Below are 23883 nucleotides of genomic sequence, written 5' to 3'. Positions count from 1 at the left end.
TGGTTGTTCTGACAGAAGCCACTTACCCAATTAAGTGAAAAGTGCAGAGTAGGTAACATGCTTTAATTAGCAGTTGTTTCCACTTGTATAAATTCTAATGGAGGGGAGGAGAGAAGGGTCTCATTGAATTGAACTGTATTTGCCCTGATGGAAATCGACATCAAAACTTGTGTTAATTGGGAGAAAAACTGAGGAATTGCAACCTAATTCCACAAGAAAAAATTATACTTCATGAAGTACCCTTAAAAGCAAAGTGGGAAAATGTTTTAAAATTACTGATCTCAATAGAATTTTATTTTTATTAATATAAGCACCCCAGACTTGATACTTCTAGACTTCAGATTGCAAACATACACACCCAAATTTATCATATTGCTATCCTAAAAAAAAGAAAATTATCTTGATATATTTATCTCCTTTGTGCTTTTTTGAGAAAACAATATTACATAATAATACCGTTTTCTCTGTTATATTTATACTTTACCAGAAAGAGAAATGAGGTTTTTTTCCTCAGCTGAAAAATGGAATGAGACTATATGTAAAATCACTCGTGTAATACTTTGTTTTTCCAAGTTCAAGGAATTGGTGATATTGAACTGGGGAGAACACTGAATTTAATATATTACTGTGCTTACTATTCCTCAAAGAATTATTAGGTCTTATAAAACAAAAGCAGCTTGAAGTTTGTCTCCTTGCACTCAAGTTCATTAGAGAAGGTGAAGAATTACTGAAAAGATAGAGGAGATTACATAAAAACAAAGTTCAGAAAACATAAGATTCTGTAGAGGAAGACAAGGAAAAACAGAAAAAGTAGAAACTGCTCTAGTAGGAATGTATTGGTGGTTTTGTCTCCTTAGTCTTTTAATATAGGACAAAGATTCTGTAATGTAGTAGACTCATCCCATTAAGTAAGAGCTGCAGTATAGAGGAGGCTGAAGTCATAAAGATATACATGTCATCATTTTCTCTTTTAATTTACAGAAGCTGCTGGGTTTGTTTTGCTACTGATGAAGATGATAGAACAGCTGAATGGGTGAGACCATGCAGGTGCAGAGGATCTACAAAATGGGTTCACCAGGCCTGTCTACAACGCTGGGTGGATGAAAAGCAAAGAGGAAACAGTACAGCCAGAGTGGCATGTCCTCAGTGCAATGCTGAATACCTAATAGTTTTTCCAAAGTTGGGTAAGAATATCTTTAAAAACAACACAGATATATTTGATATTATATATAAATTTATAAGGTTATTTTAACATGAACCACCTCTTTGTTTTTGTTTTTTGGGGCATGAATTTCTACACTCCCTTTCTCTTGTTTCCTCTCTGAATGTCAGAGACATTTGTTTTGCTAACAGTTTACAGTATCCTTAATATATCCCCAAATGTATCCATTTGCCTGTGTATTAGCTGTCTATTTGATAGAAAGGAGAAAGAACTTGCATACCTGTGTGGATATAATTGAATAACAAAGCTATAATAAAAAAGCTGACTTTAAAAAAAAAAAGCTGACTTAGCTTAATTATCTGGAGACAGTTGGTGTAAGACAAAGAAAGCAGTAGTATGTTCTTTCTAATACTTCTTAATTCTTCCTGTTAAAGAATAAAAGTAGATAAATTAAAGATTTAATAAGATGCGACATTAAACTCATCTTTGGAATCCAATTTGTGTGGTTTCTTTCATGAACACTGCTATCCCTTTTCTGTGAAGTGGCAGGTAAGAAATAACCAAAGATCTTTGGGAACAGGCCTAGCATGGAAAAAAAGTATAGCAGACTGCTTACAAGAAGCAGTCTAAGGCTGATGTTTAGTGAGCCTGTTCCATTACAGCCATACAGTTATAAATTGGTGTCAATCTCTTGGTTTGGTGTTTATACCGTGCCAGTTGTTAAACTTTTTTTTATAACCTTTGACTGTAACCAAGAAGTATAGGAAGGCAGCTTGGGTTCTGGGAAGGTCATAAGGAAAGAATGACTTTGGGGGCAGAGGAATTCTGGAAAAATTGGAAATAATTATTATGTATATTGTTTTTTATAAGTGCTATTCATACTGAAATCAGACCAATGTTTTTGAAAATGAGGCAACATAAATGCAGATAATGAAGTGCTTTTCTAATGTGAGAAGATTAATAATAAGAGCAAACAAAATTTCCTTGGTTCTCTGTTTTTCTCTAACATGCACAGGAAGAAATGATAGCTTCCTATGAAAGGGAAGTAGTGTAGTAGAGAAAGTAGTGTTTTCAAACATTTGGGATTTGTGGACCATGTGATGGGTCTTCAGTGCATACCACTGATTTTAGATAAACACAAAAGAATAATTCAAAATGTTTTTATTGTAAGATCAAAGCAGTATTTATTTATTTATTTTTTTTTTTTGAGACGGAGTCTGGCTCTGTCGTCCAGGCTGGAGTGCAGTGGCCAGATCTCAGCTCACTGCAAGCTCCGCCTCCCGGACTTACGCCATTCTCCTGCCTCAGCCTCCCAAGTAGCTGGGACTACAGGCGCCCGCCACGTCGCCCGGCTAGTTTTTTGTATATTTTTTAGTAGAGACGGGGTTTCAACGTGTTAGCCAGGATGGTCTCGATCTCTTGACCTCATGATCCGCCCATCTCGGCCTCCCAAAGTGCTGGGATTACAGGCTTGAGCCACCACGCCTGGCCCAAAGCAGTATTTTTAAATCAGTATCAGGAAAAGCAATGATTGTTCACATTATTGTACCACCACATTAATGGTGAAAGACTTACTAAAGTCCAAGTTAAGGTTTCATATTTAACTGATTTCTTTTCTTGCTCTTAGTTTTATTAAATTAGCCCCACCTTTGAATTATAGATTTGGGAAGAGCAGCAAGTATATGGTATTTCTGTTAGATGTTTTAGATATTCAAATGGACACAAAAATTATTACAGTAATTCTCACTGAAAACTACATCAAGTTGACAAGTGTATGGCACTCAACAGGAAAGTTGAATATTTTAATTTGGGAGATGGCAATGTGTAGATGTGTCCTTTTGGTTGAATTCAGTTCTAGGAAATATGTTTTCAGATTTAGTGCAGTAATTGAATATGGTTTTAAGTCTGCCTACTTGTTAGAAAAGAGTAAATCTCGGCCGGGCGTGGTAGCTCACACCTATAATCCCAGCACTTTGGGAGGCGGAGGTGGCCAGATCACAAGGTCAGGAGTTCGAGACCAGCCTGGCCACTATGGTGAAATCCCATCTTTACGAAAAATACAAAAATTAGCTAGACATGGTGGCGTCTACCTGTAGTCCCAGCTACTTGAGAGGCTGAGGCAGAAGAGTTGCTTGAACCCAGGAGGCAAAGGTTGCAGTGAGCCGAGATCGTGCCACTGCACACAAGCCTAGGCAACAGAGCCGATACTCCATCTCACAGAAAAAGGAAAAGAGTAAAACTCTTTGGTTAAGCTGTTTGTATCATTATTTAGTCTGCATATTTTGTTACTAAGAATTGTGGCCGAGCGGGGCGCAGTGGCTCACGCCTGTAATCCCAGCACTTTGGGACGTCGAGGCGGGCAGATCACTAGGTCAGGAGATCGAGACCATCCTGGCTAACACGGTGGAATCCCATCTCTACTAAAAATACAAAAAAATTAGCCAGGTGTGGTGGTGGGCGCCTGTAGTCCCAGCTACTCGGTTGGCTGAGGCAGGAGAATGGCGTAAACCGAGGAGGCGGAGCTTGCAGTGAGCCGAGATCGCACCACTGCGCTCCGGCCTGGGAGACAGAGCGAGACTCCGTCTAAAAAATGGAATTGCGGCCGGGCACAGTGGCTCACACCTGTAGTCCCAACACTTTGGGAAGCTGGGGCGAGTAGATTTGCTTGAGACCAGCCTGGGCAACAGGGTGAAACTCCATCCCTACCAAAAATAACAAAAAAAATTAGCTGGGCATGGTGGCAAACACCTGTAGTCCCAGCTACTCAGAAGGCTGAGGTGGGAGGATTGCCTGAGCCTGTGAAGTGGAGGCCACAGTGAGCTGTGACTGCGCCACTGTACTCCAGCTTGGGAGACAGAGTGAGACCCTGTCTCAACAACAAAAAAGAATTGTAGCCAGTAATGGTAGTTCGCATCTGTAATCCCAGCACTTTTGAGGCTGAGATGGGTGGATTGCTTGAGGTTACGAGCTCGGGACCAGCCTGGGCAACATAACAAAACCTTGTCTCTACAAAAAAAAAAAAATTTAGCCAAGTGTGATGGAGCACACCTGTTGTAAGTCCTGGCTACTTGGGAGGCTGAGATGGGAGGATCTCTTGAGCCCAGGAGTTTGAGGCTGCATTGAGCTATGATTGCGCCACTACCTTCTAGCCTGGGCAACAGAGTGAAACCAATCTTTAAAAAAAGAGAGAGAGAATCATAATTTTACTCTCAAATGCTATGTTCAAGCTGATCACTATACTGTCATAGAGGTATGGTACTTGAGTTAGCCACTTAAAATCATAGATATGTTTTAATGACATCAGTGTTACAAAAAAATGAATATCTGCTGGGCATGGTGGCTCACGCCTATAATCCCAACACTTTGGGAGGCCGAGGCAGGCAGATCACCTGAGATCAGGAGTTCGAGACCAGCTTGGCCAACAAGCCAAGAGACCAGTAGAGACAAGTTGAAACCTTGTCTCTACTAAAAATACAAAAATTAGCCAGGCGTGGTGGCAGGCGCCTGTAATCCCAGCTACTTGGGATGCTGAGGCAGGGGAATCACGTGAACCTGGGAGGCAGAGGTTGCTGTGAGCCAAGCTTGCACCATTGCACTCCAGCCTGGGTAACAGAGCAAGACTTTGTCTCAAAAAAAAAAAAAAAAAAAAAAGGTATATCCTTCATTTGAGTAGGTATTGTTAGCATATTTCCTCTTGACAAAACAGAAAAACAGTATTAGCTCCTGCTTTTTTTTTTTTCAAATAGATGCGGGGTCTTGCTATGTTGTCCAGGCTTGTCTCAAACACCTGGGCTCAAGCAATCCACCCACCTTGGCCTCCCAAAGTGCTAGGATTACAGGTGTGAGCCACCATGTGCCCAGCCTGCTGCTGTATTCTTAACATGCTGAAGATACCTGTTCAAGGGCTGCAATTTTAATTATATTCACAATTTTCCATGCAGTTATTAACAATGACTCAAGCCAGCTATTGTCTGTAAATGAAGCCATGTGTGAATTGGCTTTCAGATGGTGGGCTCTTCATTGCCACACACAAAGCTAGTGCTCTAGCCATGCTGATTCCAGCACAACTTTTCAAGTCAAGGTTCAAAACTAATTGTTGGTTAAAAGAAAATATCTTCTTCTAAAAACTTTTTAAAAGTTGCTTGTATTTCTTCATTAACATATTACATTCGTATATGCTAAGAGTTGATTCGTACTCTGTAAACTAGTGGCTTCATGCAGCCATAAAACAAAATACTTAAGAGCATACATCTGTAATAATAATTGTTCTTCCTCTCTGTATAACACACATAGCACATAATGTCCAATAGTGTCATCTGATGATAAAATTTTGCCAGTAGATTGTTTTATTTCTGTCTGAGCACATTTGTCATTAATTTTGCAGCTGACAGTAGTTGAATCTGTTTTGTTAAAAGAAGTACCTTTGACTATTATTTTGATATTTTAATGACAGAATTCATAGTGGAGGCTTTGGTTGGTTTACTGGAGTTGTTGAAAATGATCTGAACACTTCAGTGGCTTCTTGTCCCTATTTAAATAATATATCACGGTACAGTGGGAACAAGGATGTCTCCTAGTACAGAGTTATCACTCCTAGTTTACTGATCACAGCTCATTCTAAGATCAGTCTTCACTATAAAATCATACTGTTATCATTTACGGCATTCTGAGTTAAATGTATTTTTCACTTTTACTCTTTTGAACCATTGATTAATTTCCCTAAATTTGGGATTTAACATAGTATGATAGTAACAACAAAATATATGGTTAACCAATGTAAACAACTCACATGATGTGGAAGTATGTTAGCCCTTTCCATTTTCCTTATGATAGTGTTTTCTTAACTTATCCTTGTAGAGCTTGGGTGATCCTTAGAATGTAACAGCAATAAAGAACCTAAAAGGATTTCTATGAAAGTCATAATCTTCTCAAAATTTGTGAAATGTTTGTGATCAAAGCTTTTATCACTTTTTTCTCAAACTGTCTGTAAACCAGTTAATAGATTGCCAGGGACTGCCATTGGTCTCCAAAGACACTTGATAAACACTGACTAGAAGAAGGAATAAAAGACAGAAGATACAGAGAAGGAAAGGTGATGATGGTTAATATTCTATGGGATGATCTCTGTGCAGCAGATTTTGTGTTGTTTATTTTTTTAACTTTTCAAATGGATTTAGCCCCAGTCTGGCTGGTGCTAGCTGGCCAATTCTGCATCTTTTCTGGTACTTGTCATGGAAGGAATGAAGAGGTAGTATAAGTGTATGTTCTTCATTGTTAATAGGGAGTTACTTGTGCTCAGCTGTGAAAAACTTAAAGGATTCATCGGAATTTTATCCTTCTCACTGTTTGCCACCCATGTTAGTTTGCTTTTTTCTTTTTTCTAGTGAGTTAAGTCAGTTGTATGTATGCACCTACTTAAAACCTTGCTACTCAAAATATGATCTGAGGACCAGCAACATTAGCATCATTGGGAGTTATTAGGAATGCAGAACACCACCCCTTTTCTCCACCCCCCTTTTACTGAACAGAAGTCTGCTTTTTTTTTTTTTTTTTTAATTTTTATTTTTTAAAGACAGTGTTTCGCTTTGTTGCCAACACTGGAGTACAGCAGCATGATCATAGCTCACTGCAGCCTCAAACTCCTGGGCTCAAGCAGTCTTCTTGCCTCAGCCTTCCAAGTAGATGGGATTATAGGCATGTGCCACCACACCCAGCTAATTTTTCTTTTTCTTTTTAGAGATGGGGGATCACTATGTTGCCCAGTCTCAAACTTCCTGGCCTCAAGGGATTCCCAAACCCCCTTGGCCTTCCAAAGTACTGATAATGTAGGCAAGAACCACCACACCCAGCTGAAATGTGCATTTTAATGAGATCATTGAGTGATTTCTATGCACATTAAATTTAAAAAGCATTGCTTTAAAACATACAAGGAATACCAACTGAGAAAAGTTTGTTTTATGAATAAAGTCTGTCCATAAACTTTGAGACCTGGTAATAACCTTGTTATTATACAGTGATATTAATTGGTGATCCTGACCCTGTGTAGGCCTAGGCTAATGTGTGTACTTGTGTCTTAGTTTTTAACAAAAAAGTTTAAAAAGTAAAAATAATAAATTTTAAAAATAGAAAAAAGCTTATAGAGTAAGGATAAAAAATTTTTTGCACAGCTGTACAATGTGTTTTAAGCTGTGTTAAAACAAAAGAGTCAAAGTTAAAAAAAGTTAGAAATGTATAGAGTTTAAAAGTTACCATAAGCTAAGGTTAATTTATTACTAAAAATTATAAATTCAGTGTAATAAGTATACAGTGTTTATAAAGTCTATAATAGTGTATAGTAATGTCTTAGGCCTTCACATTCACTCATCACCCATTCACTGAATCACCCAGGGCAACTTCCAAACTTCCAGCCTTGCAAGCTCCATTCATGGTTAAGTGTTCTATACAGGTATACCATCTTTTATCTTTTATACCATATTTTTACTGTACCTTTCCTATGTTTAGGAACACAAATACCATTGTGTTATATTTGCTTACAGTATTCAATACAGTAACATGCTGTACAGGTTTGTAGGCTAGGAGCAGTAGGCTATACCATATAGCCTAGGTGTGTAAATAGGCTATACCATACTGACTCTATGATGTTCACAAAACTGCAAAATGGCCTAAGGACACATTTATCCCTGTGTGTGGATACCCATCATTGAGTAACACATGAGTGTATGTTAACTGGGTTCTTCAGAGATGTCCTTTATCAGGGTGAGGGTGTCCCGTCTATTTGTAATTTGTTAAGGGCTTTTGTCATGAAAAAGTGTTGGGTTTTGTCAAATGCTATTTCTCTATTGATAATCATGTGGGTATTGTTCTGTATTCTATTAATATGGCATATTACATTTGGTCGATTTTCATATTAGACCGGCCTGGGATTCCTGGAATAAGTTCCACTTGGTCATGTTTGCTAATACTTTGTTGGGAACTTTTGTGTCTGTACTCATAATGGGTATTGGTCTGTAGTTCTTTTGTGATATCTTTGGTTTTGGTGCTGGAATCATACTGGCTCATAGGATAAGTTGGGAAGTGATCCCTCCTTTATATTTTTTAGAAGAGTTTGTGAAGGATTGGTGTTTTAACTGTTTGGGAGCAGTGAAGCCATTTGGTCCTGGGCTTTTATTCATGGGAAATTTTTTTATTACTAGTTCAATCTCATTACTTACAGGTCTATTCAGATTTTCTATTTCTTCTTGAATTAGTTTTGATAGTTTCTGTCTTACAAATTTGTCCCTTTCATGTATATTATCTAATTTGTTGGCATATAGTTATTTATAGTATTTTTTAATCATCCTTTTCATTTTTGTAAGATTGGTAGTAATGCCCCTTCCTTAATTCATGATTTTAGTCATTTGAATCTTCTCTTTTTTTTCTGGTCAGTCTAGCTAAAGATTTGTCAGGATTGGCCGGGTGTGGTAGCTCATGCCTGTAATCCCAGCACTTTGGGAGGCCGAGGTGGGCAGATCACCTGCGGTCGGGAGTTCAAGACCAGCCTGACCAACGTGGAAAAACCCCATCTCTACTAAAAATACAAAATTAGCTGGGCATGGTGGTGGGCGCCTATAATCCCAGCTACTCGGGAGGCTGAGGCAGGAGAATCACTTGAACCCAGGAGTCAGAGGTTGCAGTGAGCCGAGATCATGCCACTGCATTCCAGCCTGGGCAACAAGAGCGAAACTCTGTCTCAAAAAAAGATTTGTCCAAGTTTTTTCTTTCTATTCTTGCATTCTCCGTTTCATTTGTATCCACCCTAATATTTATGTCCTTTCTTCCTTCTGCTTGGTTTGAATTTAGTTTGCATTTCTCCTTCTAGTTTCTTAAGGTAGAAGGTTAGTTGACCTGGGATCTTTTTGCTTTCTTTTTGTCCTTTTTTTTTTTTTTTTGAGACAGGGCCTCACTCTGTCAAACATGCTGGGATGCAGTGGCACAATCTCAGCTTGCTGCAACCTTGACCTCCTAGGTTCAAGTGATCCTCCCACCTCATCCTCCCAAGTAGCTGGGACTGCAGGTGCTCATCACCATACCCAGCTAGTTTTTGTATTTTTTTAAAATAGAGACAGGGTTTTGCCATGTTGTCCAGGCTAGTCTCATACTCCTGAGCTCAAGTAATCAGCCCACCTCGGCCTCCCAAAGTGCTAGGATTAGAGGCGTGCACCATCACAGCTAGCCTTTTGTTTTGTTTTGTTTTTGAGATGGAGTCTCGCCCTGTCGCCAGGCTGGAGTGCAGTGGCGTGATCTCAGCTTACTGCAACTTCCACCTCCTGGGTTCAAACGATTCTTCTGCCTCAGCCTCCTGAGTAGCTGGGACTACAGGCATGCACCACACACTGAGCAAATTTTTGTATTTTTAGTGGAGACAGGGTTTCACCATGTTGGCCAGAATGGTCTCGATCTCTTGACCTCGTGATCTGCCCACCTCAGCCTCCCAAAGTGCTGGAATTACAGGCGTGAGCCACTCATCCCCAGCCACCTTCTTTATTCTTTTTCAGAGTCTTGCCATGTTGCTCAGGCTAGAGTGCAGTAGCTGTTAACAGGTACGGTCAAGGCTACACTGCAGCCTTGAACTCATGGGCTCAAGTATCTTCCTGCTTCAGTATCTTGGTTAGCTGGGACTACAGGTGCATACCACTGCACCCAGCTCCTCTTTCTGTTTTTGTTATTTTTAAATAGATTTTAGAGCATTTGTGGGTTCACAGTAAACCATATACCAGCCTCCACCCCTGAGCACACACAGAGTGCTCACTACTTTCCCCACTATCAACATCTTGTACCAGAGTGTTACATTTTTTACAGTCAATGAACTTAAGTTGACACATCATTACCACCCAAAGTGTCCATAGTTTACATTAGGGTTCACTCTTGGTTTTGACAACTGTATAATATATAATGTATAAAGGGTTCATTCCAGGTTTTGACAACTGTATAATGACATGTATCCACCATTATAGTATTATGCAGAATAGTTTCGCTGACCTAAAAATCCTCTGTGCTCCATCTTTTCATCCCTCCCCGAGCTCCTGGCCACCATACATCTTTTTCTTTCTCCGTAGCTTTTCCTTTTCCACAAGGTCATATAGTTGGACTCATACAGTATGTAGCCTTTTCAGATTGTCTTTTATTTAGTAACATGCATTTAATTTCCTCTGTATCTTTTTGTAGCTTGATAGATCATTTCATTTTAGTACTGAATACTCTTCCATTGTCTGGATGTCCCACAGTTTATCCATTCATGTACTGAAAGACATCTTGGTTGCTTCCAAGTTTTGGCTATTATGAATAAAGCTGTACACATCCATGTACAGGATTTTGTGTGGATATAAATTTTCAACTCATTGGGGTAAATACCAAGGAGCATGATTGCTGGATTGTATGATACAAGTATGTTTAGTTTTGCAAGAAGCCTTGAAACTGTCTTCCAAAGTGGCTGTACCAAGTACCATTTTGCATTTTCACCAGCAATGGATGAGAGTTCCTGTTGCTCCACATCCTTGCCAATGTTTTGATTTGGGTCATTCTGATAGACGTATAGTGGTATCTCATTTTAATTTGCAATTTTCTAGTGATAGATGATGTGAAACATCTTTGCATATGTTTATATGCCATCTGTATATCTTCTTTGATGAGGGGTACAAGTCTTTTGCTCATTTTAAAAATCAGCATGATAGTTTTCTAATTGTTGACCTTTAAGAGTTCTTTGGATATTTTGGATAAAAGTTCTTTGTCAGATGTCTTGGGCAGATCTTTTCTCCTTGCTTGTCTTCTCATTCTCTTAATCTTCCTTCCTTCCTTCCTTCCTCCCTCCCTCCCTCCCTCCCTTCCTCTCACTGCAAGCTCTGCCTCCTGGGTTCATGCTGTTCTCCTGCCTCAGTCCCCCGAGTGGCTGGGACTACAGGTGTGCCCACCACCACACCCAGCTAATTTTTTGTATTTTTAGTAGAGACAGGGTTTCACCGTGTTAGCCAGGATAGTCTTGATCTCCTGACCTCATGCCGTGCCCGGCATCTTCTTTTCTAATGTCATTTACAACTATAAAATTTCCTCTAAGTGCTACTTTAGCTGTGTATCATAATTTTTGTTGCGTTTTCATTTATCTCAAAATATTTTCTAATTTTTCTTGTGATTTCTTCTTCGACTCACTGACTAGGAATGTGGTGTTTAATTTTCACGTATTTGTAAATTTCCCAGATGTCCTTGTTATTGATTTTTTAATTTCATTTTGATCAGAGAGCATACTTTGTCTGATTTCTTAACTACATTAAAACTTTTTTTAGTGGCCTAACATAGGTTTATCCTGGAGAATGTTCCATGTGCGCTTGAGAAAAACATGTATTCTGCTGCTGTTGGAGTATTCTATAAATGTCTAGTTGATTCTGTTATTTTCAAGTATTCTATTTCCTTGTTATCTTTTACCTGTTTATTATTTAAAGTAGAGTGGTGAGTGGTGTCTTGTGCCTATAATCCCAGCACTTAGGAAGGTCGAGGTGGGAGGATCATTTGTGCCTAGGAGTTCAAGACCAGCCTGAGCAACGTAGTGAGACCCTGTCTCTACAAAAAAAAAAAAAAAAACACTTTAGCCAGGCATGGTGGCACATGCTTGTGGTCTCCGCTAGCTCAGGAGGCTGTATCAGGAGGATTGCCTGAGCCCAAGAGTTCGAGACTGCAGTGAGCTCTTATTGCACCACTGCACTGCAGCCTGGATAACAGAGTAAAGCCTTATGTCTTTAAAAAAAAAGAGAGAGAGAGAGAGAGTGGGGCATAGAAGTCTCCAATTATTGTTAAATTGCCTGTTCCTCTGGTTCCATACATCTTTGCTTAATTTATTTTGGAGCTCTGTTAAGTGCACGTATTTATAATTGTTACGTCTTTCTGATGGATTGTCCCTTTACCATTATAAAATATCCTTTTTGGTTTCTAATAGCAATTTTGTCATTAAAAATCCCTTGACTGATATTCGTGTAGCCATTTCAGCTCTCTTATATCTCATTAAGAGTAAATTCTTAGTTTTCTAGTTAAATTTTTGTCATCTTTATTTTATTATTTATGTATTTATTTATTTGAGATGGAGTCTTGCTGTGTGGCACAGGCTGGATTGCAGCTGCACGATCTTGGCTCACTGCAACCTCCACCTCCCAGGTTCAAGCAGTTCTCCTGCCTCAGCTTCCCAAGTAGCTGGGATTACAGGTGTGCACCACCACATCTGGCTAATTTTTTGTGTTTTTAGTAGAGATGAGGTTTCACCATGCTGGCCAGGCTGGTCTCAAACTCCTGAACTCCAGTGATCCACCTGCCTCGGCCTCCCAAAGTTCTGGGATTACAGGCATGAGCCACCGTGCCCAGCTACTCGTATTTTATTGTTGCTCTTATAACTAAACATTAACTGAAACTTCTTATATAGAATTTTTACCAGTAACCATCCTCAAAAAGTGGTTTTCCAGTGTTGAGTGGAGTGTAAATGCTTAGAAGGGAAAGATGTTCACTGGGGATGAATAGGACCAATTCCTGGGAGAAACCTTCCTAGAGAATCTAGGATATAAAATTAATAGTTGTAACTATTTTATTTTACAATATTTTAATATCAGTGGTAATATCAATAGCTATCATTTGCTAATAGGCCCCTATTGCCTATTTTTCCATTCTCTGTTTCATTCTAGGCACTATGTTGATCACTTTGCCTATATTATTTAAACTTCTCAAAAGCTCTTCATAATAGATAGTGTCCTCAGTTTATAGATAAGGAATACACTCAGCAAATTTATGTAATGGAAGCCCACGGGCTTCCAGCAAATAAAGCAAGGAGCCAGAATTTTACACTGGCAAATTTCTTATTACTGTCACTCAGTGAGTCAGCTACCAGGCCACATATGGATAAGTAGTTTCAAGTACCATAAGAACTAATAGAGATAATGTGAATTTGAACTAATTTGAGATACTGTTAATAAATTACACAAATGATGTGTAAGTAACAAACATTTTATGAGTTGGTACCACTAGAATTGAAAGAGAAGTATATAGCCAAAAAGCAAAATGATAGCCAGCACTATCAAAAATGCAAGCACTAACAAATTGCCTATTCTCTTTTCTTTCTCTTGATATTTGCTTTGCTGGAAATGGAAAGGAATAGCAAATACATCAAAGAGAAGATAGAGCAACTACAATATCTCATAAGCAATTTTTTTTAACTCATTTGATGTTTAAGTTTATATTTTTCCCCCAAGTAATGCATTGACACGGTCAGAAATTCAAAGACACAAGATACAGTAGGATATTTAATGAAAAGTCTTTCTACCATGTCTGCCAGCCATGGTGGCAAGTAAGTTTTCTTACTTGGTTATAAATTACAACCATTGTTATAAATTTCTGGTATTTCATTGCAGTTTGTTTCTCTTTTTCTTCTCTCTCTCTCCTTCATTCTTCTCCTCTCCTTCTCTCACTACACTTACACAGAATCTACAAATGTGAGAGTTAAAGGAACAACAAGGGATAGGGAAGTACCCAGGGCTTAGCAACCTTAGAAAACTGATAGTACAAGGGAAGGGAACTGTTAACAAGAGCTGCAGCAGAGGGAGAGAGCTCCTTAATAGGACCTGTGATCTTTCATAGAGAAATGCAAGCTACTTGCAGTAAGGGAACCAGGGAAAAGACTTTCTTTAACACTTTTACCACTTTCTGATGTTCTGGTCTCTCCTATCTTTTGAACACATCAGAAGCTAGAGGGCAGGTTGCTTAAACTTTTTTTTTTTCTTAGCAGTATACCATTTTGTATTCGTGTATAAAGAGCTTTTTTTTTCTATTAAAAGTAGTCAGCCTGGATAAAGAGCTTTTTAAAAAAACAGCTGTGTACATACATAGATGTATGGTTACTTACATAATCAGTCTTCCATTGATGGACATATAGGCTTGTTTCCAATCTTTTACTGTTACAGACAGTACTTTTATAAACAACTTTGGGAAATAAGTTTATGCATGTGTGCAAATATATCTGTAAGATAAATGACTAGAAATAGAATTACTGAGTCAAAAGTATGTGCATTTATAATATAATAGATATCCTATAATTGGCTTTTGTAGACATTACACCCATTTAATCTCCCAACGGTGTAGTGGAGTTCCTGCTTCCCCATTGCCTTTGCCAACATGCTGCTATCAATATATAGAACTAGTTATATCTGCCACCTTAGCATTGATCAAAGCTTAGCAGAATGCTCACTCAGGTATTTTTTTCTCTCTTTTACTATGAAATATTCCATTTGTGGAAAAGGAATATATCCCAGTTTTATATGAGAAGAGATAAACAGGGCAAAGTCAACACCACCATTGAAAAAGCTGACTTAAAAGGGCAAAAAAAAAAGTAACTTTACAGTGTAGAAATGTGGCAAACACTACAACAGCCAAATAATCAAGGTCATTATCACCAGTAATGATTCATGTAGGTATTATGTACGTTTGATATGATGCAATGAAAATTGCACTTTGCCTCTGTGGTCTTCTTCCCTAAAAGTCCTAACTCCAAGAGATAATGAGAAAAACACCAGACAAATTCCAATTGAGGGATATTATACAAAATACCTGATCAGTACTCCTCAAGATTGTCAAGGTCATCAAAAGCAAAGAAGTCTGAGAAACTGTCATAGCCAAGAGGAGTGTAAGGAGACATGACTAAATGTAATTCACATGTCTTTATTCTGTTTCAGAATCTTATCCAAGATACCACATTACATTTAGTCATGTCTCCTTACACTCCTCTTGGCTATGACCTTGATTATTTGGCTGTTGTAGTGTTTGCCACATTTCTCCACTGTAAAGTTACTTTTTTTTTTTTTTTTTGCCCTTTTGTGTGAGCTTTGTCAATGATGTTGATTTTGCCCTATTTATCTCTTCTCATCCTTTTAATTCTTTTGGGTTCTTTTTTACGTTTATTGTGATACTGATATAGTTGGATTTTTATCATCAGATTTTGTGCATTCTATATGTCCTACTTTTTCCTTTAAGTTTTGTGCTTTATTTCTCTACCTAAATGGTTATTCTTGAAAAATCTTGGCTTTTATCTCTTCACATATTGCTTTTCCCCCATTCTTACCATTCTCATTTTGTAGAACTCTGATTAGAGTTATATTAGACATTTTCCCTTTTTTTGTTATGATAGAGTTTCTCATTTCCTGGGCTTTGTTATGCTCATACACTACTAGTACTTGGCTGTTTAATATGTTGTCCTATCCCCTGCATTTTGTGTAAACTGGTGTTTAGATCCTGTCAGTGAGGTTACTGTATATATATTTTTTTTTACAGGAATATCTGATTGTGTGCTTCTTATTTCATCACATCACAAGGCACATAATGTAAGACCGAACAGTGTGTATAGGTATTATCAGCCTGATCCATTCGATAAAGTTAACCTATTCATTTCCACCTAATGGTTTTAGCAGAGATTGATACTTTATTATTCATTGCCTCTAGATCCATTGTTTCATTGATTAATACAAAACATTGTCATTCCAATTTTTTCATTCTTTCTCCATTTATTGGCTTAGAAAATTTATGTTATCAATCAAGAAGAGATTGCTGAGTCAGAGGGTAAATTGCACATAGAATTTTGCTGGGTATTGCCAAATTTCCTTCCACAGGTGCTGAACCATTTGTATATTCACCTGTAATATGTGAGTGTGACTATTTCCTCATGCTTTGCCAGTAGGATGTGTTAGCAAACCAAGATTTTAGCCAGTCTGTTAAGAAAAGATACCTTATTGTAGTTTTAATACACATTTCTTTATCAGTGAGGAGGCTAAACCATTTTAAAGTAAGAATACTTAGATCGTAAAAGGGTACTATAGAGTAAGAAATATATTTTCCCCAAACTTAAAACTTCGCAGCTTCAATTTTATGGGGGTTTTACATTTTTGACTGATATACCAAGGTATCAGTTACTCCATAAAAATGCTCTGCATTGTTTTTCCTCTAGCCACATGACCTTCTGTCACTCACGTGAACTCAACCTATTTCTTCTCTGCCTGCTCATAAAATATATCATTGGCTTATTTCACTACATAAAAAACAAATATGGACTTAAGAACTTAAGTAATAATCTTTTCATATTAATAAAATTTTCTAGTAATATTTACACTTAGCCTTCAGATAAATGGTTTTTTTTTATTTTGCTTTATATGTAAGTTCCTATGTATGATCAAAATAAAGAAAAATTTAAAAACCTAAGTCCTATTCCATGGTGATTTAGTCTTTGAATAACCTTTGTTGTCAAAGCTTATAGTTAGAGAACTTATTTAGTCTTTTTTTTTTTTTTTTTTTTTGAGACAGAGTTTTGCTCTTGTTGCCCAGGCTGGAGTGCAATGGCGCAATCTCGGCTCACTGTAACCTCCACCTCCCAGGTTCAAGCGATTCTCCTGCCTCAGCCTCCCGAGTAGCTGGAATTACAGGCTCCCACCGCCATGCCCAGCTAACTTTTGTATTTTTATTAGAGACAGAGTTTCACCAGGTTGGCCAGGCTGGTCTTGAACTCCTGACCTCAGGTGATTCACCCGCCTTGGCCTCCAAAAGTACTGGGATTACAGGCATGAGCCACCATGCCTGGCCCTTCATTTAGTCTTTTGTAACCCTCATTGGTATACCTTCTTATGAGGCAAATGACTTGGATACCTTCAGAATAAGAGTTTCTTGTGTTACTGCTGGATCATGTTTGGTCTTGCTCCCTAAATGTTAAAAGTAGATTAGTTTTTAGAAGTATCTTTCAACAGTGTGAGGCTTTCTGGGTACACACTGTATATGAATACAAGTAGCTGAATTACAGGTCCAAAACATAATTATACAATTTTTTTAAAAAGGAGCGGAGGATAACTGCTCTTTACAGAATCTAAATTCTCTTGATGTCTTCATTCTCCCTTTACATTTCCAGATTTTTTGGCTCCATTGACTCCTTCCTTTGCTCCTTGTCCTGGATCTTTAAGGAAAAGGGCACCTATTCTTTTTTTCTCACCTGAAGATTTCCTGAAATTGTCTTATTTTTATTCCAGAGCTATATACCACAGAATTTTTCTCAGACATCTCCTGTCTTTGATTATGCCTTCTACTCCACTGTCCTATCATGTTTAACATCGTTTGCCATTTTGGGGTGACCATACAGTTTAAAACTGGAAGAAATAATAGTGGACACAGATTGTTACTACATAACATTAAGTACAGAGAGCTTCATGTGAATTATTTTAATTTTTACAAAAACTCTGATATACATAACACCTTCATTGTACAGATGCAGAAATTCAGGCCCAGAGATGGCACTTTGTTCCAGTTCACACAGCAGACCCAACCTAATCCTTACCCACCTTGTTTTGTTACAGCCTAATGAGCCTAATACACAAGTTTCTCATATACAGGGAAGAAGAAAATTCAGTGGTAATGTCAGGTTACCTTCCTCAGGATAATGGTTACCTGAAGTTTATAACTCATTGTTCTTGTCTAAAATACAGCTTTTCTTATTAATAATAACAATTATATTATCATCATGGAAAATGTGAAAAATATACATATGCTTAAAGAAAAAAAGACAGTGGGTTGGTTATATAGTTAACTGGCATATATGTAGTATGTACATAGTGCTGCCAGTTGTTTTTATGTGTTAATAAAGGATGATTGGTGGTGGCGGTGGTGGCGGTGGTGGTGGTGATTTTTTTCAACAAAGTCTTTCACTTCCAGTTGGAAGGCTCTTCTTAGCATGCCTGCTTGGTTTTGCCTTGATTCAGTTGTGCTTTTTCTTCTTCACTTGGAATTGGCCTTGTTTTCACATCAGAGACTTCAAGTTTCGGTCAAGATTCATTTATTTAAAAAAAACAGAGCAATTTTAAACACTCTTTGTATCCTTACCCCCTGTATAATCTTTACCTAAAATTTTCTTAACATTTATCTGTACAGTTTGTACCATACTATCGTATCTTTATTAATTTTGCCTTAAAAGTTTTCAGTTGTTTTATGTATATTGTTTGTCCCTAACTAGATTGTAGACTCCTAGGGGGCAGCAGCTAGTGTGTTAAATATAATTTACATTTATTTTAATACATAGTAAAATGTGTTTACAGTAGGTGCTTAATAAGTACTTAGTAGTTGATCTTACAGCTCACAAGTATTCTGTAAGCTATTATTTTATGAATATAAATTTAAAATTTCCTTTGGCATAAGTTATGTAATCATAAGGAACTACTGTGGTGATCTTCAGTGATTAATCATGGAAATGCAATATATGAATATATAGATATGTCATATATAGCTATGTACCATATATTTTTATATATAATCACATATATAATCATATATGTATATATAATCACTTATATATAATCATATATATGTATATATATAATCACTCATCGCTTTGACCTTAAATCTTTATTCTTCAGGGTTGTTCGGGTTAGTTGGTTTGTCTGTGGCTTTTTTTTTTTTTTTTTTTTTGGTCAGATACTATTTTGGACCAGGCATGGTGTCTCATGCCTATGATACCAGCACTTTGGGATGCCAATCACCTGAAGCCAAGAGTTTGAGACCAGCCTGGGCAACATAGCAAGATACCATTTCTACAATAAAATATATATAATTAACTTAGTTATCTAAAAAGTTGTCCGAGAACATATCCCTTCTTTACAATCTAATGATTAACCTTTTGTTATTAAGCAAAATAACTTACAACGTAAGTTTGCAGGATGTTTGTTCTTACATAAAGATGGTAAAATCTCAAACTACCAGCAAAGCAGTGAATCAAAGATGAAATTTATGTAAGCTTGTCTGGGGCTCTTGGACCTAGCCTCCAAAGTGTAGTGTTTAAAACAGTGGGGAATGCTAGAGAAAGAGGTAAAACTCTTTACTATCTCATTAGGATTCCCACATACTTTTTTTTTTTTTTTTTGAAACAGAGTTTTGCTCTTGTTGCCCAGACTAGAGTACAATGGCGCAATCTTGGCTCACTGCAACCTCTGCCTCCCGGGTTCAAGTGTTTCTGCTACCTCAGCCTCCCGAGTAGCTGGGATTACAGGCATGTGCCACCATGCCCAGCTAATTTTTGTATTTTTAGTACAGATGGGGTTTCACCATGTTGGCCAGGATGGTCTCAATCTCTTGACCTTGTGATCTGCCTGCCTCAGCCTCCCAAAGTGCTGGGATTACAAGCATGAGCCACCGCACCTGGCCTCCCACATACTTTTAATCAAGTTTGTTGTATTACTTGATATCTTCAATAAAACTCACATTTGTTGGCTTGGGACCATATAACTAATACTTTCTTTTCTTTTTTTTTTTTTCTTAAAATGTCCATTTAACAACAGATTGAGTCAAGTACTGGCCACAGAGTACTGTGGTTAGGTCCTGTGCCATTATATTCCAGTGCCTTGTAGAACAGGCCAAAGTGCCCGATACTGCCGAGTACCATGTGCTAAGATAGCTGTGGCCTAGAGGGTCCTTGAGAGTGATGCCAATCATCATTAAAAAGCATTTTTTAAGCACCTATCTGTACATGGTTCTGTCCTAGGCACTGTACAAAACGAGTTAAACAGACATGGCCCCTGTCCCCTGGGAGTTTTCAGTCTAAGATGATGCTGACATGGACAGACATAAAGGATACTGAGACAACTGAACAAACATTGAACAAGAACATAAAGTACTAACATTATGCACAAGCAAAGGGGTAAGTGTATTTTGTGGGGTAGTATGTAAAGGAAGCCTCATGGGACATGGACAGGGTGGGGTAGTCAGCCTCTATCAAGTTAGGTTAGTCTTTGCTGAGAAGTTGGGTTTTTATACAGACTTAAAGTAGGGACAGGACGTTCCACACATGTAGCAAAAAGACTTAGAGCAAGGATCAAAGTTTATATTGTTAAAGTGTCAGTGGCCTCAAAATTCTGCACTTCTGGATGGCTCTGAAAATGGGGTTGGTGTCTTAGCTTTAGAAAGTTGCCATTTGAGGGCCAGGTACAGTGCCTCACGCCTGTAATCCCATCACTTTGGGAGGCCGAGACGGGTGGATCATTTGAGACCAGAAGTTCTAGACCAGCCTGGGTGACGTGGCAAAACCCCACCTCCACTAAAAATAAAAAAATTAGCTAGGTGTGGTGGCATGTACCTGTAGTCCTAGCTACTTGGGAGGCTGAGGTGGGAGAATCGCTTGAACCCGGGAGGCAAAGGTTGGCATGAGCCGACATCACGCCACTGCACTCCAGCCTGGGCTATAGAGCGAGACTCTGTCTCAAAAGGAAGTTGGCATTTGAGTTTGGCGTAGGTCGAAATCAGTTCAATGCAAAGCAAAAAACAAACAGAAAAAACATGGGAACTTGAGTGGCTTCTGTGAGCAGTCTGTCTTGCTTGTTGAATCTCTTTTATAAATTATTGGCCACTTAACAGAAGGAACTTATCTTCTCAGGAACTTATACCAGGTTGTCTTGTAAAGTACCTGCTTATGCTCATTAAATCATGTTCTGTGTTAGAAACTTTCATACAACAAAGTATAGAATTATGTTTCTCTGCCAGTCCAAGTGCATTGGTATTTACAACTAATTGATCATAACCAGTTACATATTTATTTGTTTCTTCTCCACTCCAACAGCTTCACTTGACTAGCCTCTAGGAGTTCTGGGTGTTATTACAAGCAATGCCAGCAAATGTTGAACATTAAGTATTACCTACCTGCCCTTCAATCATTGACTTCTTTTTTTTTTTTTTTTTTTGAGGCGGAGTCTTGCTCTGTCTCCCAGGCTGGAGTGCTGCGAGTGCAGTGGCGCGATCTCGGCTCACTGCAAGCTCCGCCTCCTGGGTTCACGACATTCTCCTGCCTCAGCCTCCAAGTAGATGGGACTACAGGCGCCCGCCACCACGCCCGGCTAATTTTTTTTGTATTTTAGTAGAGACGGGGTTTCACCGTGTTAGCCAGGATGGTCTGGATCTCCTGACCTTGTGATCCGCCCATCTCAGCCTCCCAAAGTGCTGGGATTACAGGCGTGAGCCACCGCGCTCGGCATCATTGACTTCTTAACTTCCAAGGAGTACCTGTAGCAGCCAAAACATAAATTTTAATTTATATTACAGTGGCAGCAAAAATCTACTTTTGTTTGCTATGTCTGCCAGACAAAACTGATTACTCCTTTTTTATTAGACACAGACTTACAAGCCCCAGTAGTTCTCAGCTCACTTTTTGATATCATTTACATCTGAAACGTGAAAACTTGAATTTACCCAGAATATTAGGGTGTAGTTGTTCTCTTTACAAAAGCCTCTTTATTATACAAAAGAAGTAATAGTTTCCCTGCTAATTGCAAGCTTCTCTGGTACCCTTTAAATTAATAGATATTTTTAAACTTAATATTTATACAAAGCTTCAGTTGCCATTCATTGTGTAAACACGGTGCTATTGGAAACGTAAGTGTTGAGGCCCACTAAGGCATTAAAAATTCAGTAATGCCTTTTGAAAATATTGAAACTTTCTTACGCCCTTATATATTTAACTTGTAAGGTACATTTATCATAGTTCTTCCTCTACACCAGAATTAAGGTTTTCAAGGGCTGCTGTCTTGCCTTTTTCCACTTCCCGTAACTTTTTGTGATGTAATCTGACAGCAATAAGAATCTAGTAACGGTTGCTTTTTTCCAAAGTTTACGACCCCTGAGCCCAAGTCATGAGATAGTAGCACATAAACTTCATAAGAAGAGTATCAATTAGGGACTGTCATCCAAAAGATTTCAGTGATTGTTCTTACTCACCAAGTAGCTTGCCAGATAATCTTTAGCTCTCAGAAATACCTCCCCTGGGTGGCAGTTTATTATTCTAATGGTATGCTTAGCACTAGGCATTTATCTTTTCTTTTAAATATTAAGCTAATCTTATTAGTGTCCGGAAAAGCCTTAAGAGGTTTAGACAAAGTAAACTTAAGAGAAAAGCCAAGACAGAATTTTGTCAGAAAAAACTAGAATTAGGTGCTATAAAATGCAGCCTGTGCCTCCATTTTATCTGGTACATCTTTTGCCTGTAACACAAGAGATGAGTAGAAAATTTCCAAAGAGGAAATATGAAAAAAAAATTTTTCTTATACAAAAGAATTCACACCCAATGATATAGGAAGAAAATTGAGCTTAGGTTAGAACCTTCTGAGATCTTCCGAGAAAAAACAAGAAAAGCAATTCAAACATCTGTAGGTTGTCACTGTTCATGATAGATAAAAGTAATAGTGATGGGTTATATTTTAGGAATTATGCTTTCATTCAAATATTTGAATTTTTTTTTAAGGAATTATATTGCTTTACTCCATCAGTAGGTAGTTCCAAGTACAAGATAATTCAGTTCAACAAATGATTGAGAGTAATAGGAACTTGGGATAGATCAATGATCAAAACATCATTTTCCCTTTGGAGTTTTTGTTTTGTGTTGTTTTGTTTTGTTTTGTTTTGAGATGGAGTTTCGCTCTTGTTGCCCAAGCTGGAGTGCAATGGCGCCATCTCAGCTCACTGCAACCTCCACCTCCCGGGTTCTAGCCATTCTCCTGCCTCAGCCTCCTGAGTAGCTGGGATTACAGGCGCATGTCACCATACCTGGCTGATTGTATTTTTAGTAGAGATGGGTTTCACCATGTTAGTCAGGCTAGTCTCGAACTCCTGACCTCAGGTGATCCGCCCACCTCAGCCTCCCAAAGTGCTGGGATTACAGGCGCAAGCCACTGTGCCCGGCCTGTAGCTTATTTTCAGATGCAAAGATCAGCAAACCTTTCTGTAAAGAACCAGATAGTAAATATTTTAGACTTTGCATGTGCCCATGTTTCAATAAAACTTAATTTACAAAAACAGGCAGATGTCTGAATTTAGCATATAGCCCCTAGTTTCCCAACCTCTGTTATAGTAAGTAGAAACATAATTAATAGGTAAATTAGGGTATGTTAGGTGATAAGTGCTTTGGGAAAAAGAAAAATAGAGCAAGGTAATCAAATGGGGAGTGTGATGAAGTAGGGGTTCGTAAGTTGGGCTTCACTTAGGTCAAGAGGAAGAGGAAGGGGCATGGTGGCACACACCTGTAGTCTCAGCTACTCAAGAGGCTTAGATGGGAGGATCACTTCAGCCAGGAGTTTGAAGCCAGCCTGGGCAATATAGTGAGACTCCGTGTCTAAAAAGAAAAAGGAAAAAAGAGGAAGAACCAGCAAAGGAGACTGAAAAATGAGTAGTGAGATAGAAAGAAAAACGAGAGGTGTTCTCGGCTTGGTCCAGTGGCTCACTCCTGTAATCCCAGCACTTTGGAAAGCCAAGGTGGGCAGATTGCTTGAGCCTAAGAGTTCCTAAGAGTTTAAGACCAGCCTAGGCAACGTAGCATGGCAAAACCTCATCTCTGCAAAAAATACAGAGGTTAGCCAGGCGTGGTGGTGCACACCTGTAGTCCCAGCTACTTGGGAGACTGAAGAAGAGGATTGCTTGACCCCAGGAGGCGGAGGTAGCAGTGAGCCAAGATGATGCCATTGCACTCCCTCCTGGGTGACAGAGTGAGACTCTGTCTCAAAAAAAAAAAATAAAAGTTCAGGATAAGCCAAAGAAAAGGAAAACTGAGATTAGATTTGGCTAAATGGAAGTTGTTAGTGACCTTGATAATTAGTTTTGGTGAAGTGGGTTCAAAACTAAGGAGAGTATCAGATAGAGGGCCGGGTGCGGTGGCTCAC

General features: G+C 38.5%; 1 protein-coding gene across 1 annotated transcript in view; it reads left to right on the top strand.

The window, feature by feature from the left end:
- The window catches only part of MARCH5 (membrane-associated ring finger (C3HC4) 5), a 54054-nt gene that overhangs the window by 13943 nt on the left and 16228 nt on the right, over positions 1-23883 (top strand). Inside the window, exon 2 of the mRNA XM_011975608.1 lies at positions 982-1184. Coding sequence (XP_011830998.1) covers positions 982-1184 — 203 coding nt within the window. The remainder of the gene's footprint in view (positions 1-981; positions 1185-23883) is intronic.

The sequence above is a fragment of the Mandrillus leucophaeus genome, unplaced genomic scaffold (assembly GCF_000951045.1).
Source record: "Mandrillus leucophaeus isolate KB7577 unplaced genomic scaffold, Mleu.le_1.0 Scaffold1579, whole genome shotgun sequence".
Lineage (NCBI taxonomy): Eukaryota > Metazoa > Chordata > Mammalia > Primates > Cercopithecidae > Mandrillus > Mandrillus leucophaeus.
The sequence above is the reverse complement of the archived record's forward strand: the minus strand, read 5'-3'. Positions and strand labels throughout refer to the sequence as shown.